Here is a 21,202-nt window from a genome sequence, read left to right as displayed (position 1 = left end):
AAGTACAAACTAAAAAATTAACATTTTTGAATGTCTGACTAAGGCGTTGTAGCATCTTTATCATTTGGAACTTACTATGGATGTGTCACGAATGCAAACTATTAATATGAGATACTGTATGCACATATGAAATGAGCCGCATGATCCATCTTATATTGTCAAAATGAACAGACAGCGCAACACAGATCTGTCATGAGTCGAGCCGCAGGGCAGAGCAGGAAATTGCCCACTGTTAGAGGAGATTCATTAAAGAAAGATATAAGAGAGAAAAAGAGATAGGAGAAGAAAGAAGAGAGACAGACTAAAAATAACAGCAGGCCTGCAGGGCTCACACACACACACAAAATACAGTAAAACACAGCATATCACATGTGTACTGCACACACACACACACACACACAATACAGTGATATTTGTTTTGTTGAACATTACACATAAGTAGATGGTCCATACGGACACATTTTTCTATTTCTCCTCTTGGTATATAATCAGTTATGAATGTAAATAATTTATATAGGATAAATAAAGCAGCAAATAAACACAAATCTGTGAATGAATTACTGACAAATGACTGTAATGACAAATGATTCTGCTGGAAAACAGACCAAAAAAACAGCCATTCATTTAAAATATACATTACAATAAATAAATAAACAAAGTATGCGGAAATCTGTGCATATGCAAGTTCATATTTGAATACACAGATTTTGAACACACACCAGTATATATATAGGTAATAGAAACAAAGCTGAAATAAAATAAAATATAAATATTAGACGAAAACTTAAAATTAAAAGAACTTTAAATGTTGCTTTGACAACTATCTGAAATAAATGAGTTGAAGTAGTAAAATAAATTAATAAAAATAAATTAAAGCTACACAGAAATATTTTTAAAAATGAAAGAAGTACATAAATAGGCTAAAATTAAAATTAAAACTTATATAAAATATATAGTATATATATGAAAACTTATATAGGTATATATAGTATATATAAAATAAGTATAATATAAAAAAGGAAAAAAATTAAAATATTAATTAAACCTATGATATTATATTATTAATACTATAGCATTGTTTACTGGGGATAGACCACTATAATTCCCACTGATTGAAGCCACACCCACTTAAACCAACCCACTGACTAAAACCACACCCACTATTTGAAGCCACACCAATATAAACAACCCATGCCACGCCCGCTTAAAAATCACGAAGCCACACCCACTTAAACCAACCAAAAGTTTGAAGCCACACCCTTTTAACACAAACCCACTGTTCGAAGCCTCGCCAACTAAACCCTCTGGGGTTGACAAACGCGCCAGTGCATTTTGTGGCATTTTTTCTGATAACCCCTAAAGGAACTTCCATGGCATGAAAATGTCACTTTATGAGGTTTTTTAACATTAATATGAGTTCCCCTAGCCTGTCTGTGTATATGAGTTCCCCTAGCCTGCCTATGGTCCCCCAGTGGCTAGAAATGGCGATAGGTGTAAACCAAGCCCTGGGTATCCTGCTTGGCCTTTGAGAAAATGAAAGCTCAGACGGCCCAATCTGGAATCTTCCCTTTATGTCGTCAGACCGTTAGTTCCTTCATCCAAGCCTATGGCTAGCATTAGCTACATGATAATAACTGAAACAGCATACATAAACAAACCAACTAAAGTACCGTATCCAGACACAATATTTTAAACTAACCATTCGGAGACGTCCTGCTGTAGCCGCTGAGTACTTCTGCAGTGCTTCTCCATCCGGATCAGATTCAGGGTCAAACTGAAAAGCTTGAAGGACTATCCCTGCGTCCCAATGTGCATACTATCCACCCTATCTGCCCTAAATAGTATTGAAAATTACTAATATCACATAGACTTTAGGATGGATAGTGTGCACATTGGGATGCAGGCTGTGTGTCTACGAGCCACTGCGATACATCCACTGTCAACATTAGCGCATGGTAGCGCAAGCTGGTTAAGGCCACACCCCCACCCTCCACCTTGCCCCGCCTCTCTCCTCCTCATTAGCATTTAAAGCTACAGACACAGAAATGGCACGTCCTAAGGAAAGCTCATTGTGGGACTGGCTCGTAGTGGCTGAAATTCTGCACCAAGGCTGAATTTCGGGAAAGAGACTTCAGATACAGTACTAGGAACCACTTAGACCTATATAAAAGCATCCAAAAAGCAGCATGTCATGGGACCTTTAAATTACTCCATCATTTTTGATTGTACAGATAAGAGCAATACATCAACGTAATATGTAAAGGGTCTACTTTTATTTGTACACACACATAATAACAACAAAACTTTGTGATTTGTGCTAATCCACAGACTGAAGCCACACCCACTTAAACCAACCAACAGTTTGAAGACACACCCCTTTCAACAAAGCCACTGTTTGAAGCCACATTCACTTAAACCCACTGATTTTGTCATTTCTAGAGTTTGACAGCCTCCTCATTCACTTTCCTTAAATTTTTTAACGCTGATTTAAACTCCTAGTAAGTCTGTGAGCAGAAGCTGTAAGCCGCATTGACGCAAGGTCGTACATTAGCACCTGCAGACATTGATTTGGACCTCATTAGTTCTGATAGCGCGACCTCTGAGCCCGAACGACCCATCGTGACACACAGGGGAATGAAGAATTATTGTGCCTCCAAGAAAAGGTGAAGAGTTATCCATTCGTCTCTCCATATTCCCTCCTCCCGTTTCAGACGTGATTGAAAGATGCTGACGGCTAAATCAGAATAAATGATATCTGATGGAGGGTGTTGACTTCCTGTTGCCTGGTAACAGCTTGCTTTCCTTTTGCTTCTTCCTCATCTTTAAAATCCTCGTCTTGCTGCTCCAGTGATCCGCAGAGCTCCGCTGTAAATCAGAGAAATAAAACTTGCCAGCAAGTATTGACTCGTCTTCTCTCTCTCTATCTGCTGTCCTCTTTAACCTCTGCGCACCTCCCTCCAAAACGGGTCTTAGATTCCCACGCATCGCCAATATCTGTGATATCATCTGGTAATGAGTTACTCCTGAGATCACTGGGAAAATCTCAGGATTTTTGTTTTCATTACGGTTGAGAATGGTGGATTGTTCTTTTAAAAGTTTGTTTTAAAAAAACGATTTTATGTTTTTCAGTTCTGTTAGTGGTTCTTGGATGTCTGAGCAGCTATTAAATCTATAGTGGCAGAGAAAACAAAATGATATTTTATCTGAGTTTTACAGACTTAATTGAATGCAATAAAAGAGAAAGACAAAATAACGATGAACCGGAAACTTCAACTGCATTATCTTCACTCGTTGCTTCAACAACAAACCAGTTTTAGTCCGATTAGAAAATAAATGACTCTTATGTGCTGGTTCTTTTGAACCAATAATCAAGCTAAAAGACTCACAAATCTCTGATTTGCAGCACAGCTATATGTTTGAATCAGTCTAACGTCTCGCTGAATTAATTCTTAACTTTTCATTGAAATGTGAAGTCATTATTAATTAATCTGAACCAAAATCCTTCAGTTACTTGCTATTCACATTCACATTCACATGTTTAGTTCAAAAACAGAGTTTTTTTGTTGTTGTTGTTTATTTTTTTTAAATAAATGACACTTACATAATAGATTATATACTTGTTTTAATTTTTTTTTAATAAACAATATTTATATAATAAATATAACCTATACATTTATTTTAAAATAAAATAATTAAAATAAATATGATTTTCTTGTAATAAATTATATTTATATAATAAATATAACTTATATACTTATTTTAAAATAAAATAAAAAATGAATTAAATAAATAAATAATGTTTTGTTGTAATAAATGATCCTTATAAATATAACTTTAAATACTTAAACTAAACTAAAATAAAATAAAATAAAATAAAATAAAATAAAATAAAATAAAATAAAATAAAATAAAATAAAATAAAATAAAATAAAATAAAATAAAATAAAATAAAATAAAATATAGGAGATGAAGACTTCTTTTTAATCTTCATCTCCTTTCAGAAAGCTCTCAACAGGCTGGATCTCATTTGTGATGCATGTTTTGTAAACCTACGAACCAACATGCTGCTGATGACCGAAGATTTCACCCTGAAATCATTATCCTCCCTTCAGCAATACAAAATGCTGAATGGTAGAAAACACAGGCTGCATCTCTAATAACATCAGGGAGAGGTCACATGACTTTGTTTATGATTACAGGGCCAAAGAAAGGTCATCGGTACAAACGTAAGCATCCACTGGAAACTGTGGATAAATTCCACACATCGTCCATCAGATTTAAAGATGTGACCACGGGCATAAACAACAGATACACATGCAAAAACCGTTTGCATCAGCTTCATAGGTTCATTACAATTTTTCATACACTCTCAGAAATAAAGGTACAAAAGCTGTCACTGGGGCAGTACAGTTTTGTACCTATTAAGTTAAAAAATATGTACACTTTAAGTACTAATATATATCTTTAAGGCACCAAAATGGACCTTTTATGTAGAAACATGTACCTTTTGAAAAGGTACCGCCCCAGTGACAGCTTTTGTACCTTTATTTCTGAGAGTGTATATAATCACAGCAGATTTCCGTATGGAGTGTATAAATAAGTCTATATCTAATCATGCATCGAGGCCAGTTCCCCTGATTCAGCGGGTCAGTACCATACACTCTTTGCTGGAAGACTATCATTTATTGAATTAATCAATATCCATTATCTTAAAACAGAAAAACAAATCAACGGACACTTTAAGAGTCAGAGATCGACCAAACAGCAGATCTCTCTTGAACAACAAGAAGTATTCAGACGCAGGATCTCAATAAAGTGCCAAAATGTCTTTCCCAATTAGCCAGAAACTGCAATATCACGCTGGCTGAACTGTTCAAAAGCTAATCGTTGAAGTCAGATATGTGCACGATTAAAAGTAAAGACATAAAAACCATCTACTAATGAAATTCTGTCATGATGTGCAATGGAAACTGCAGGATGCCTTACGTTTTTTTCTGCCATGTAACACATACGTGCAATATTCCTCACATTAAGCTTCCAAAACAAAAACAAGAGGGAAAAAACAATTATCAGGTGCATTTTCACAAAAGGCCAAAGACAGACTCGTTTTGTATGATGCAATGACCTCATAACTGAACAACAGCTAAATAACCCCATCTAAATTAGCTCAGGTTATGGACATGGGAAATATATTTTTCAGTGAAAGAATAATGGAAAAATAATGCATTTTTTCTCACTTCACCCACTGTTGGCAGGAGTGGCGAAAAAGTAAATTCTGGCTCCTGCTTGAGTCTGTTTGTGCAAAGCAAGGTAAAGTTATATTGTTTGCATGCAATATGAAATTACAATGTCAAGTTAGAGCTTCCTTATGCATTGCAATCATGTAAACCCGAGCAGTCAGCGTTTAGAGGCTCTGTTGAAACATGAGGTGAATGACTGCACCGGCTGAGTCAAAGACGATACTCTTCAACTGTGATTTTCTGCTTCAATCTGACCTTTTTCTGACCAGTGTTCTGAGCATGAGAAGCTCCTGAACTGAACCAAATGAGTAAAACATCACGACATGTTCATCAGCTTTAAACTAGAAAAACTGATGCAAAACTGTGCGATGAGTCTGTCGTCTAACTGCATGGCATTCATATACACATAAACCCCCCACACTCTCAAACTCACGATACATTCGTTCTAACACACTAGCATTTAAAAGTTTTATGTACTTTTAATTAGTTAAATTAATTTAATTTAATTAGTTTACTCAATTTAACTTTTAATAAGTATTAAATTAATACTTTTATTCAGCAGGGACGCATTAAATTGATAAAAAGTGACAGTAATGTTACATTTCTATTTCAAATAAATGCTGTTCTCTTGAACTTTCTATTCATCTGTGAATCCTGAAAATAAAATGTATCACAGTTTCAACAAAAAAATACTGTTGTTAACATTGATAATAATCAGAGATGTTTCTTGAGCAGCAAATAAAGCTGGAGTAATGATGCTGAAAATTCAGCTTTGATCATAGAAATAAATTACATTTCACAGTGTATTTGCACAGAAAACAGCTATTTTAAATTGTAATAATATTTCACATTTTTTATTAGATTTTTCGACCTAATGAATCTAATAAAGAATATAATATAATGTAATATAATTAGTGCTGGGCAACGATTAATCACGTGTATTAATCATTGTGTGTACTGTGTATATTTATTATGTATATATAAATACACACACATGCATGTATATATTTAAGAAAAATATGTTATGTTTATATATTAAATATATTTATATATAGAATAAATTAAATGAATATAAATGTATACATGTAAATACGTGTAAATATTTTCAAAATATATACTGTTTGTGTGTGTCTTTATATATACATAATAAATAAACACAGTATACACACATATATTGTATAAACAATGCGATTAATCGTTGCCCAGCGCTAAATATAATAAAATATAAAATAATATAATTTAATAAAATATAATATAATATAATATGATATGATATGATATGATATGATATAATATAATATAATATAATATAATATAATATAATATAATATATAATATAATATAATATAATATAATATAATATAATATAATATAATATAATATAATATAATATAATATAATATAATATAATATAATATAATAGCCTCAATTTGAACTTCTTTCAAATATATAAAAATATTTTTACCAACCCCAAACTTTTGGCTGCAGGGATTCACACATGATTTTCTCATCTTCTATACAGTAATGCAATAGTGCACTAAACCCAGATAGAAATGAGAAGGAGAGTGAGAGAAAGACTGTGTAAAGCAGAAAGAGAGGGGACATAAAGATGCAATTACGAGGGTAAGGGCCCTCGGAGCGGAGCGGCTACACATCAGGGGCCCAAATTAATTACAGCTCCAAACGGCCAACAGAGAGTGTGTGCCGAGGCTGAGAGGTTTTCATTGGGAGCCTGAGCATTTCTGGTCAACAGTGTGATTTATAAAGCCATCATGTGCATGTATGACCGTAAGTCATCGACAGACTCCAACACTAAACAAGGCTTTCATAAATTCCTGTTCAAGCACAATCAGCGCCAGTCGTGAAAAATGCCAGGCGTGGTCTTTCAACAACAGCAGGACGTTAAATACAGCAAACGCAGGCTGCTTTCTGCTCAACGACTGACTCACAATCTCCATTAAAGAGCAAGTTAAACATCAGAAACTAGGGCTGTAACGGTACACAAACATGACGGTTAATATATATTTGAATAAAACAATGGTTAGCTTTTTCTTTAAATAAATTTAGTTAATATTCAAATTTTCTTAGGATAAAAATCTACTTCAGCTTCTGCTCTAAACTATAGGGAGCCCTTTGACATAAATTGACAACAGAGCCCAAAATTCACTTACTATTTATTTTTAACTGTAATAATCAATGTTTTTGAAATATAATCATTTACACAGTGGCTGTCATAACTTATTTCATAAAATATTTATTTAAACATAAATTCAATAATTGATACATCACTAACAGGTAAAGTTCAATATAATGAGTATACAGTCTAATATTTCTCAAAATGCTCTTCTCTAGACTTCATTTCTCTAGTAAATAATGAGCTGTGGACACTGATGACTTGCCTGAGGTAAATGAAATGTAATGCGTGATATTTTGTTTACAAGATGTTTTATTGACACAATGATTGAGCAATTACATGAGATGTTCATTCATGTTTATTTCGCATTAAAACTAGTAATAAACATCACTATGCTTCTATAAAGCAATCTGCCACATCAAAGAGCACATTTATTTTCTGAATTTCCTGAAAAAATGGAAAGATTTGTTCAATACACATGCGTACCGAACCGAAAGACTCTATCAGAAACTGAAAGAGATCTCCACTCACGTCATGGCCTGGTAGATGGACTCCACACCGAAACGCATGGCAAACTCATCCACGATCTCCTGAGACACGTCGTCGAAGTAAACCTTCCAGGCATCGTCACCTTTGACCTCGGGGATCTTCACGACTCCGTTGCTCTTCACCTCCGTCAGGTAGTGGAAGAGATTCTGCACAGAAACAGAAAAGCCGTTTAGGGGCCAGAAAGCATGGCGGGTATTTCGAGAGCATGAACTGCAGCAGCATTGATATGGAATGAATGTCGGGGAACATCAACAGCACAGCCAGCTTGGAAAGGTCAACATTTCGGGGCGCCAACCTACTGTCATCACACCGGCAAAAATGCCACAACACCGCGGTACAGAACCAGCGAGACGTGAGCCAGACTAACACAAACACATCAACCCGAACCCTTCCAGCTACACATGATCGATTCTGAAGCGCAATTCATAATGCAACACAAATATGTGTTGATTTCTCAGTTTTGGCAGATCTTTAACTTTCCAATATGGCGGACATACTGAAATTTCACATAAATTAGCTATTAAATATAATATAATATAATACACTACTCAACATTTGAAGTGGATCAAAACCTTTCATCAAAGTCGTCTTAAAACCTAAAACCGAAATGCGTTCTTGTCTTTTCGTTTTTGATCCACCTCAAATGTTGAATATAATATAATATAATATAATAATATAAAAGTATATTATATTACATTACATTATGCAGTAATGTAGTAGTATGATATATGTAATGACATGACTAAATTTAAATATCACTGTTATTAAATATAATATAATATAATATAATATAATATAATATAATATAATATAATATAATATAATATAATATAATATAATATAATATAATATAATATAATATAATAACAGTTAATGCAGTAAGATGATATATGGCATGACTAAATCTAAATATCACTTTTATTAAATATAAAAGTGAGGTATTTATCAAATTCCTTATATGTATTTGAATTACAAAATATCACAACGCAAAGTCAAATTGTTTTAGTTTTTAATATTTCATTTTTTAATTGTATTAATTTTTGTCCTGTTTTACAGTAAAATAAATAAATAAATAAATATATGTATATATATATATATATATATATATATATATATATATATATATATATATATATATATATATGTGTGTATGTATATATATTTATACATTCTTAAAACAAAGCAAACTTATATATTATACAAATACACTTGTTTTATGTTTTTAAGTTTATTTTATGCTTTTCTCACCCAATGGTTGTTTTCTTGTTGCAAGCAAAAATGTAACAATATTTAGTGAGGCTTAATGATATTTAAATGATATTTATAATATAATTTAATATGTAGCTTATTTTTTATATAATATACTGTAATATATAATATTTATGTGTTAATATTTTGTATTTAAAACAAGACAAAGTTCTGAATAAGAATGCGATGTTTGCAGTGTATTTCAGTGATACTGATGTCAGACGAACCTCGTGTAAACACGTGTACTGTCCGTGAGGAGGAGCCACCTTCTCTTCTCCCTTCATCTCCACGCTGATCTTGAGTCTGATGGCCCCCGACACCATCGACTTATCCGTCCGCTTCTCTGCATGGAGAATGAGCATTTGAACAGAAGACAGAGAAGACAAGAAGAAACAGAAATAAAATGAGTGAAATCATTGAGAAGCACTGGAGCTGCAGGACGTTCCTCCTCTCTGACCCTGTTAATAACACACGTAATGCAGCTGATCTCAGAACAGCGACCTGCAGAAAATCTCATCACCACATTCCATTACAAATCTGACCCAGGATCAGACGGCAAATTTAAACCAGACAATGTCAAAATGTGACCCTAGACCACAAAAGCAGTCTTAAGTCGCTGGGGTATATTTGTAGCAATAGCCAAAAATACATTGTATGTGTCAAAATGATCAATTTTTATGCCACAAATCATTAGGATATGAAGTAAAGATCATGTTCCATGAAGATATATACCATAAATATATCAAAACTTAATTTTTGATTAGTAATATGCATTGCTAAGAACTTCATTTGCACAAATTTAAAGGTGATTTTCTCAATATTTAGAATTTTTTGCTCAGATTCCAGATTTTAAAAAAGTTGTATCTTGGCCAAATATTGTCCGATCCTAACAAACCATGCATTAATGGAAAGCTTATTTATTCAGATGATGTATAAATCTCAATTTAAAAAAGAATTGAGCCATATGACTGGTTTTGTGGTCCAGGGTCCCAAATGTCTAATTTCAGCCATGAGCACTGAAACCCAGAAACAGAAGCTGCATTTACACCATTATACTTCTGTAATGTGATATTTTTTTATGCATTATGATGAATCACGGTTCAGAAATGTACGTTAAGAAAGTATAAACAGTCCTATTTCATGCTGACTTCTGAAATCTCCTGAGACATTCAGCAGCTGCTTTTAAACTAATACATGATATAAAAAGGCTTCTCAGATAAGACTTGTTTTACAGACGTCTTAATTGCTGTAATTGATGTCTGGTCTGCGGCCGCAGCGGATCTTTCTCACATCACAGAGACATGGACAGATGGAGAAGGAGTGAGCAGATATCAGCGCTTCGGTTTGGCCCGAGTCACGCTCTAAACCACACGCTTCTGCTCCGAGCCAAGCAAAACAATCCCACAATCCAACAAATAAAGCATCAACAAAAGCAGAAACAGTTCTCTGTGGAATAATGAGGCTATCTGCACCAGAACAAAACCAAGGAGGAACTCTTCAACTTCCTTTCAAAGGTATTAAAGGGATAATTCACCTGAAGTGAAGCTGTAAGACCTGCAATTCGGCACAAAATTAACTTCTTTCATGCTGCTTCTTGTTTTTTTTGTGTTTTTTTTTCAAGTCACTTTGGGTGAATCTCACAAAGTAAAGCTCAGAGAGTCACATTCCACCCTAAAAGATAATATTATATTGAAACCTATTTTGAAGACATCTTTGCACTGACAAATTATCTTGGACATTTCAACACATTTCCTGCCTAAATTCCCATTAATTTAATGTGAAAAAAGCTAATTATCATTGTTTATAGCCAGAAGAAAAAAAAATTCAACACAATATATTTTAGGCATTTAATTAAAAGCCTAAATTCTCATTAATGAAATAAAAACAATAATATAATACATGATATAATGGCAATGCATTTCATACACAATGGCAATTCAAAGTATTTACATAAAAGGAATTTAAAAATAATCAAGATTACTAAGAAATAAAAATTAGTAAAATAATTAAATTTAAAAAAAATAAATAGTTACATTTATTTGAGAAGAATAAGGATGCATGTAAATTATATAAGACACATAATAATAATAATAATAATTTTACATATATAACAGTGTGAATAACTTCAATGTGCATAACTGAAATTATTTAAAATTATTTAAAATGTTTTAAAGATCTTAAAGTAAGCTCGTTTTGTAATTGCATTATTTATTTAGTTAGTTAATTTTATTTAGTTAGTTGTCATTCTGGTGGGGGAAAAAAACTCTTTAAAAGTTCTTTAAAAGGGACATTGAATTTTTTTTTTGCATTTAGTTAGGTTTCTGGCGTGTCTGCCATGCATACAGCATGCAGGCAGTTTGTTATGTGCTGTCTGAGTCTGAGACTCATTAGTGAGCTGTTGCAATCTGCAGCTAGTTTCCATGTAGATAGCTGGCTATTTGAATAAGACCACCTCCAAGCCATATATGAATATATTCAGGTGTCTTCTGTTGACACGCCCCATTGAAGAGAGGGGCGGGGTGAGCAGATCTCGTTATCATTTAAAGAGACATGCACCAAAACGAGTCGCTGTGAACAGAGCTGTTTTTGACAAGGTAAAAAGGGTGTTTTGCACGACAATTGAGGAATTTTAACCAAAGTGTGTTACAGACATTTCATGAAGGCCCTAAAGAATCATACCAACTTAGGCCCATAACATACCGAGATTATACCAGACGTCCATCTCCCCGCTCAGCATGCGCACCTCGATGATGGTCTGACCCAGGAAATCATCAGATTCCTTCTTAAAGTGCTGCTTCACCCTGGACTTAATGTCGTCGTCTTCATCCCACACACGGACCTTTATACGGTCTGTGGCGTTATGACACTCGCTGACAGAGAGACAGAGAGAGAGAGGAGTGTTACACAGACATGCTTCTCATACAATTCCCCATATATCATAAAAAATTAGCTGATCAATAAGTCATGTTTTTCCATTACTTCAGCTCATCAAAATAATTTAAGCAATTTCAGTTTAATTTTTTAAGTTGTATGAAAGTCAACTCAATTTTTTAAAATCAGTTTAATGTCATTTAAGTTTGAATGACTTGTACAGCCAAATTGATTACATTAAAAAAAAAAAAGTAAGGCAGCAACTGGACTCCTTTGAAATATAGTACTGTATATAAAACTGTTTTACAGTGTAGGAAAAATCTAAACCGAAACTAATGAGACAATTGTTGACATACAGTAAGAGTACAGAGCTACACTACACTGTATTTTTGTCTTGTTTTCCAGTACAAATATCTAAAAATACTTAAATCAAGACACATTTACTGTTTTGTTGCATGCCATCTGTTTTTAAGAGAGTTCCTGGACTTCATTTCGAGGTCATTTCGCATCTTACACTGTGCATGCAAAACTACTTCAGACATTAAGTCTTGAATGCATTTCTTGAGAAATGCATCAAAATTAAGTGAATTTTTGCTTAAAACAAGAAACAAATATTTGAAATTGGGGTAAGAAAAATAATCCTGATTTAGCTTTAAATTAAGCTTATTTTTCTGATCCCATTGGCAGATATTTGTTTTTGTTTTGAGCTTAAACTCACTTAATTTTGATACGTTTTTCAGAAAACAAGTCATTTTGCTCCTCATCTTAAGAATGGGAAGACATTTGTGAAATTTGTTTTTATTTTTATTTTTTTGCAGTGTTTAAAATGAAGATTGAGAGCTTTCTATATCCATTTTTATTATTATTTATTTATTTTACATTTATTAAAGTAACAAAAACAGAGGGGGTGTAAATAATTGTAATAAAAAGTCACAATATAAAATATTTTAAAGATCCTAAAATAGGCTAATTTTTCTATATGCATTATTATTTATGTATTTTTATTTTTTTGTCTTTCATTTTGGGGTAAAATATAACCTGGAAAGAACAGCATGAATATCTCATAAGACAAAAATACTGAGGAAGAAAATCTTTTTTGAAGTGCATAAAATAAAGGTGGAGAGCAGTTTCGATCATTTAATGAGAAATGTTTAATCTCTGACTTTTGATTTCATATTGTACATTTGGTGTCTCAGGAAATCTGAGGACAGATTGAAAATCTTAAAAATCTCCATTTGATTTCACTGCTCTCTAGGAAAAATGGTTCATATATCAAATAGATCTCATTTGTGGTTTCCTTCTCATGACAAAACACTACTGACCGCATTTAAGAGTCAATTTACCTTTGAGGACGTCCCCAAAGGGAAGTCTTTTGTTATTTAGCTGACGTCAAGGGACAGTTTAGTCCCTAAAGTATAGCCAAGAAAATCCCTACACACACACACACACACACACACACACACAAGCTGCCAGAAGAGTGGCGAGCTGCTTGCCGAACTGCTTTTAAAGGTCATATGCTCCACTGAATCTCCAAACAGGGCACTTAGCCTCCTGTGGTCCTTCTTCATGTCTGTCTCTCCGGTGGAGGAGTGAATTGAGAGAGAGACGGGCTCACAGACAGACGTTACGCCTGCAGACAGTCACTCACAGATGCAGAAACACACCACAGCCTCACAGCGCAGCCCCCGACACACATCACATCAAATCACACTGACTGACACCAACCTAAGGAGGAAATATAAATATCATCATATTACATACAGAAATGCTTAGAGTTTGTGAAAACTGATCGCAGAGAGGGCCAGACAAACCTGGACCACTATGCTTTATATGGAGAGATCAGGTCTTAGTAAACTATTTTATTCAGCAAGGATGCATTAAATTGATCAAAAGTGACAGTAAAGACATGTATAATGTAATTTCTATTACAAATGCTGTTCTTTTGAACTTTCTATTCATCTGTGAATCCTGAAAAATAAAATGCGTCACGGTTTCCACGAAAATATGAAGCAGCACAACTGTTTTCAACATTGATAATAATTAGAAATGTTTCTTGAGCAGAATCAGCATATTAGAATGATTTCTGAAGATCATGTGACTCTGAAGCCTGGAGTAATGATGCTGAAAATACAGCTTTGATCACAGGAATAAATTACATTTGCACAGATATTCACATAGAAAATAGCTATTTTAAATTGTAATAATATTTCAGTTTTTACTGTATTTTTGATCAAATAAATGCAGCCTTGGTGAGCAGAAGAGACTTCATTCAAAAACTGTCTCCAAACTTTTGAACATGCAGTGAAAGTAAAAGATAAATGGCTAAATGAATGAGTGAAGGTAAACACATTTAATGTTTTTTTTCTTTGCCTTTTGTCTTTTGAAATTTACTGACAAAATGGCAAAAACTCACACTTGAGTCCAATCTTCAGCAGTTGTCATATTTAAAGCATTTTGCTTTAGGTCAAAGACCGAACTGCTGTGAAATACACATCTCTTCACAAAAACGACTGACCATTTACATTTACATTTATGCATTTAGCAGACGCTTTTATCCAAAGCGACTTACATTGCATTCAAATTAAGTTACACTTAAATGGATTCTATCTGTGCAGGCAAAAGTTGAGTAATATATTCACTGAAGTGACATTTTAAGTATTAAAAAAGCCTTGCAAATGTACAAATCCTCAAATATAGCAATGCAGTGGCTACTACAGCACAGAGTGTCCTCATTAACAGTCTGCTACTCAATCTGAAACCAAATGTATTATTTTTTAAAGAGAGAAATGAGCCCAGTTTCTGCGTTTCTTTGAAGTTTGCTTGAAAGCACAAGAAAGTTTTGGTTTAAAGCTAATCCAGAAATTATGCAAATGAGACTAGCCACACTTTTAGGTGGACGAGTTGCAAATGAGAACTGAATCAACATCACAGATCGACTTCCATCTGCCGTCATGTTTCACAACCAACAGCAAAAAAGCGGGGTGAGAAGAGAAAATACACCACAACAGAAGGTTTCAGAGAGATTTATAGCAGCTCTTCATCAGCTGTTATAAAAACACCTACTTTGAAGATCGTTTGATGCGTTTAATCTGCTATTATGACAGAGAAAGACAGACTATCAACCTGAGAAAACAAATTAAAAGGGCTTCCACTATCTCTCTAACGCCTCTCTGTCTCTGAAAAAGTTTAAACAGGTGAGAGGAACTAAGAGCTCATCTCATAATATGCATTTCCCCATAATCCTGCATAAATCCCTCCAAATCCAGCGATCCAGCTTCTCCTGAAGCCTCTCATCACCCTATAGACTCAGATACTTATCGTGAGCTTTACATGAAGAAATGCACAGAGCGATTTCACACTCTCTGTTTCACTCAGAGCTGAAACTGCAATGTTACATTGGCCAAATAAATATAAATATAAAAATATAATGAATATATATATCCTGACCAGGCAGTTGCTGCATCACTGAATCAACCAATGGCATGAGTTTGGGGCGGAGCTATGCCTTTGCTCGACCAATGGCAGAAGGTGGGCGTGTTCTAACAGTGACAAGACACTTGAGGCTGTTTAAGTGTGAATCCAGTCACAGCTGAAGGGGTTACAGGCCCGTCGCTGCTTGTAGTGTCTAACAGCGGCCTTTAGGTGCAACCGTACTCACAATACAGCCTGGCCTCATACATTACTGCTCAAGTAAGTCACAGACTGGATGTAATTACCTGTCACATTTCTCATTTCTCACACCAGCGCGAGGTCGACCACACACACACTGTACAACAGAAAGAGAGCGGGATCTCTTCTTTAATATTCACTGTAGATGTGTGTGTGTGTGTCTTTCTCAGTTTCAGCTCTATATTCTTCAGCCCCAGTTTCTCCTCTCTGTCCTGTAGACCAGGGGTGTAAAAAACACATCCCAAGGGCCTGTCACATCCTGTGGAGGAGCTCAATTCAACCAGGATGGTTTAAAATCACAAGTAAAACTTGGAATAGAATAGAATAGAATAGAATAGAATAGAATAGAATAATTAAATAAGTATATATATATATATATATATATATATATATATATATATGAAGAGTTCATTTGCAAAAACTATTTTCAAAAATCATATTTTTTGATTATGCATTCCAATGAATCTCAATCAAACTGCATTTGGGTTATTTTGATTAGGTAAAAAACAACTAAAAAATACTAGTTAACTAACACAGTAAAACACAATAAAAACATGATAATATAATAAAAAACATGATTTTTGAAAATTAAAAACAAAATCTGTTTTGCAATATATATATATCATTTAATACATATAATATATAAGATAGTATATAAGTAGTATTTCACATTTTATGCCAATTTATTAAAGCTAAATTATTCATATAGCTTATTTTAACAGTATGAATTTAATATTGGACTGCATTAAGACTGTATTAGGGTTAACAAAAGAAACCCTTGGTGTGTCCTGTCCTTTAAAAGAAAAAAGAAAAAAACTATATAAATAGACATATAATCTTATTATGATTTTTTTTTTTTAGCAACTTAATACTAAAGAATCGGTGCATTTGACCTAATGATGCATTTGTTCAGATGTCTAAGGCTGATTAGGAGCAGCAGTAATAGCGAGTCTTGTCTTGGTAAGCATCAGTAAGTATGTTGCTGAGTGTTGTTGGGTGGGATCCATTAGGGGTGTTCGATGGTCATTTCACCCGAACCACTCTTATGCAGGGTATGACAGTGTTAATGGGTGTTGATGGCTGCTATGAGAGTGATGTGCTCTGAGTAATGCACGCTTTACTTCCTCCACTGATCTCATGCGCTTAAAGAGGAAGTTATGCACTGATTCTACAGGCGACAAGAGTAGTGAACCGTGCCATGACATGACGAAATCTGACAGTCCCAGGAGCTTGAGGACATGGCCTCTAAGCATTATGGGAAAGTTTATGTTGATGCTTCTATAGAAAACCCATTTAAAGGGTTTGGTCTGCTAGCCTCACATTCAACCTTCTCTCCCACTGCTTTCTGCACCAATCAGAAAACAATCCCATGGGAGCCACCAATCAAGAAGATGATGAGATGAAAGATGAGCACTGCAGCTATTTAGAAAGAGAAAGTAAGAGAAAAGGAAAGAGAAAAAGAGCAAGACAGAAAATAGGAGTATTAAACCCTTTTTAACTCTTTCCCTGCCAGGGTTTTTTTTTTTTTAAGTTGCCAGCCACCGCCAGCATTTTTGATCATTCAAAAAATGTTCATGAATATTTTGTTGTATGAATATCTGAACATGCAATATGTCAAAAGAAAGAACAAAGCCTCTGCTTTTAAACAAAGCAAACTGTTTAATGCTAGCTTCATGCATTCTTTTTTATCAATACCTGAATGTGGGCAAGTTTCAGGAAAAATAAATAAATAAATAAATAATATTTTGAACAAAAAGCTAAGAAAATGGCAGGGAAAGAGTTAATGTCAAGGACTATTTAATATTTAAAAAATATTAAAAATACATTTTATTACAAATAAATAAAACATAAATGAATAAATAAATAAACAAACAAACAAACAGCTAGAACCTTTTGTCACCTAAAACACAGACATACCAAATATGTAACCCTGGACCACAAAACCAGTCTTAAGTGTCAATTTTACGAAATTGAGATTTATACATCATCTGAAAGCTGAAAAAAATAAAAATAAGCTTTCCATTGATGTATGGTTTGTTAGGATCGGATAATATTTGGCCGAGATACAACTATTTGAAAATCTGGAATCTGAGGGTGCAAAAAAATCAAAATATTGAGAAAATCGGCTTTAAAGTTGTCCAAATGAAGTTCTTAGCAATGCAAATTACTAATCAAAAATGAAGTTTTGATATATTTACGGTAAGAAATTTACAAAATATCTTCATGGAACATGATCTTTACTTAATATCCTAATGATTTTTGACATAAAAGAAAAATGGATAATTTTGACCCATACAATGTATTTTTGGCTATTGCTACAAATATACCCCAGCGACTTAAGACTGGTTTTGTGGTCCAGGGTCACATATAAACATCTAGTCTAGAATACTGTTCACAAAGACAATGTAGAATATGCCCTATATTGCCACTGTGGAGAAACATATGCAAGCGTATATGAGAGAGAGAGATCTGTGTGGCCTTTAGCATATAGAACAATCCATTAAAGATGAGAAACCCTCCTCCACAGGCAGAGGTTGGCATTTCTCTCAAGATTAAGTTCGCAAACTCAGATTGAAAAGGAAAATTAAAGTGGGTGATGAGGATTAGGGGTCATATAAGATGTGCTGTAGCTCTAATAATCCAGCAATCTTCCTCACAGCAGCAACACAGCTAAAGTTCAATACAGCAGCAGATCGCTCTGGCCGATATCTGCGACGGGATTCAGCGCTTTAATATTCAAAGCACAAGCGATGTTTTCTCTTATTTAACAGGAGGCTGAAAGACTGGAGTTGCTTTGTTTCACTTGGTTCAGAGCATTTGTTCTGTTTGCTCACCAGATGGTGTGAATGACTGTGATTCTGATGTATAACTGCTTTAGGTTATTCACCCGTGACAGCGATGAAGTAATGCAATAATACAGAGCAGGACACACCCCAAACTAGTCAAAATTATTTAAAAATAAAATTGTATTTAATGGTGTAAAGCAAAGCAGAGTAGTTGTGTATAGTATTTGATCCAAAAATAAGCACATAATTTGGTGTTTAAACCATGATTACAGTGATGTAAAATTACTTTTAGTATGAAAAACAGAAATATTCTGAACTAAAAAAAATGGAAACATTTAGAATAATGAGCATTAATTTTGAATTTGATTTGCCTCAACACAGGAATTTATGCATCCATCCCTCCATCCATCTATTCATCTATCCACCCACCCAACTATCCATCCATCCAACTACCCATTCATCTATCCATTCATCCATCCATCCATCCATCCATCCATCCCCCCACCCATCCATCCATCTGTCCATCCATCCTTTCATCCCTCCATCCCATCCATATACAGTATCTATCCATCAATCCATCATTCATCCATCCATCCAACTATCCATCCAAATATCATCCATCTATTAATAATATCCATCCATCATCCATCCCTCCACCCATATCTATCCATCCATCCATATATCCACCAATCCATCTTTTCATCCATCCAACTATGCATCCATCCATCCATCCAACTTCCCATTCGTCTATCCATTCATCCATCCACCCACCCATCCTTTCATCCCTCCATCCATATATCCATCCATCCTTCTGTCCATCCATCCATACATCCATCAATCCATCTTTTCATCCATCCAACTATGCAATATGCATCCATACATCATCCCTACATCTATCCATCCATCTGTCCATCCATCCATATATCCACCCATCCATCCATCCAACTATCAATTTATCCATCCATCCATCCATCCTTATATTTATCCATCCAACTATCCATCCATATATCCATACATCCATCTATCCATCCATATATTAATCCATTCATCCATCCATCCACTCACCCATCTATCCATATATCCATCCAACCATCCATGGATGGACACATTTGAGTTCAGGGATCTCATAATGACTTCAGCAAAAACTGAAAAGAGCAACTAACAATCAGGAACAACCTCCTGTCGTTCCTCCAGCCAAACCGCACAAGAAATAAAGTTCTGTCTGGATTGTACAACATTCCCACAGTCAAGAGTGCTGTAGATTTCAGGCTTCTGATATATTGGCTTTGTGCTTCATCAGAAACATCAAATCCTAACAAAGGATTATGAATGTAGACAGTGAGTCCAGCCTCACTATAACACAACACCCCGTGATTGCAGAAGCCTCAAGGATAGGCTATCAGAAATATGAAACGAAACAGTCCCATGAGAGCATGACAAAGCCAACGGGAATACAAATGATTTCCATTAATCCTCATTTATGACCCGAAGAGCTTTTTCAGCTCCTTTTACTATCAACCAAAAAAATATTCACACTCGTAATGGAAGGGCTCTACAGAAAATGTCAAATTAATGAAAGGCTACTTTGAATAATTCATATGCCATTTGAACATTTGTTTGTGACTGAGTGGCAGAAATGTTGTGAAATGGAAACTGCATCTCTGACCTTTGAGTTCAACCTAATTTTAAAAAGCTTCACTGCATAAGAGTGTCCAATAATCTCATAAAAAACTTTTCATCCTTAATCGGCGCTCATGCGGAGAGCGTGATATTCTAGAGCAGTGGATCTGGTGGGTCATGCCCTAAAAATGAGCCTCGGGTCTGTTCTGATGGGTCGTGGGAAACAAGGGAAAAAACAAAGCTGAATGCCAATATTAAAATCCAACAGGCCATAGAAACATGCATAATTAAAATGCATATAAATAAGCTTCAAGTTTTGAAAGGGAGGAGAGAAAAACAAAAACAAATCTTTTGTTGTTGCGTCAAAGACTTTGCATCTAAATTTGCTAAAAGAGAGTCTAATTAGCAAACATAAAAATGGTCATGATAAACATAGTTTGTGCTGAACACAAAATGTTAGACAGCATGATTAAAATAATTCAAAATGACTAATTATAAACAATAAAATATATTATTTTTATATATACAAAATATATTTTAAAATAAAATATAAAATATATTATTTTTTATATTTTATTTTATATTTAAAAATAATTTATTTATTTATTTATTTTAAAATCATTTTATTATCGTTTAATTTTAATATAAAATGATAATGATTTTAAGGTTAATTTTATTTACTTCTGTATTAAAATGAGTACTGTGCTGATTGCACTGCACTAGATTCCCGGTGTAAAATCTGGTTCCTAAAGCAAAACCAGTTGAGAACCACTGATCCAGATCAACTTGGATCCCTTACCATCAGCACAATGTTAGATGCATGTTGCAACACAGAAGGTAAATAAACAGAAAACACATCTGATTTCTGTGAGACTCACAAGAAGAACTTTTCCTCCCAGACCGGGTTGAGATTGCCAAAAACGGTTTTGGTCCTGCGTTTGGTCTTTCCCACTTGTACAGTGACATAGGGGTCGCTGGAGCCCGTCTTGTCTTTGGCTTGCAAACCTTGAGCACATACAACTAGAAAGATAAGAAAGACAGAAAAAAGACAACGTTTTGTGAATTGGGCATTCATGAAGCAAGCT

At 34.3% G+C, this 21,202-nt stretch overlaps 1 protein-coding gene across 1 annotated transcript in view; it reads right to left on the bottom strand.

Annotated features, from left to right (window-relative positions):
* Nucleotides 1-21,202, bottom strand: part of LOC131524658 (protein unc-13 homolog C-like) — a 169,715-nt gene that overhangs the window by 101,387 nt on the left and 47,126 nt on the right. The window contains 4 exon segments of the mRNA XM_058751895.1: nt 7,906-8,069; nt 9,399-9,514; nt 11,872-12,041; nt 20,996-21,137. Coding sequence (XP_058607878.1) covers nt 7,906-8,069; nt 9,399-9,514; nt 11,872-12,041; nt 20,996-21,137 — 592 coding nt within the window.

This window comes from Onychostoma macrolepis, chromosome 18, assembly GCF_012432095.1.
Source record: "Onychostoma macrolepis isolate SWU-2019 chromosome 18, ASM1243209v1, whole genome shotgun sequence".
Taxonomy (NCBI): domain Eukaryota; kingdom Metazoa; phylum Chordata; class Actinopteri; order Cypriniformes; family Cyprinidae; genus Onychostoma; species Onychostoma macrolepis.
The sequence above is the reverse complement of the archived record's forward strand: the minus strand, read 5'-3'. Positions and strand labels throughout refer to the sequence as shown.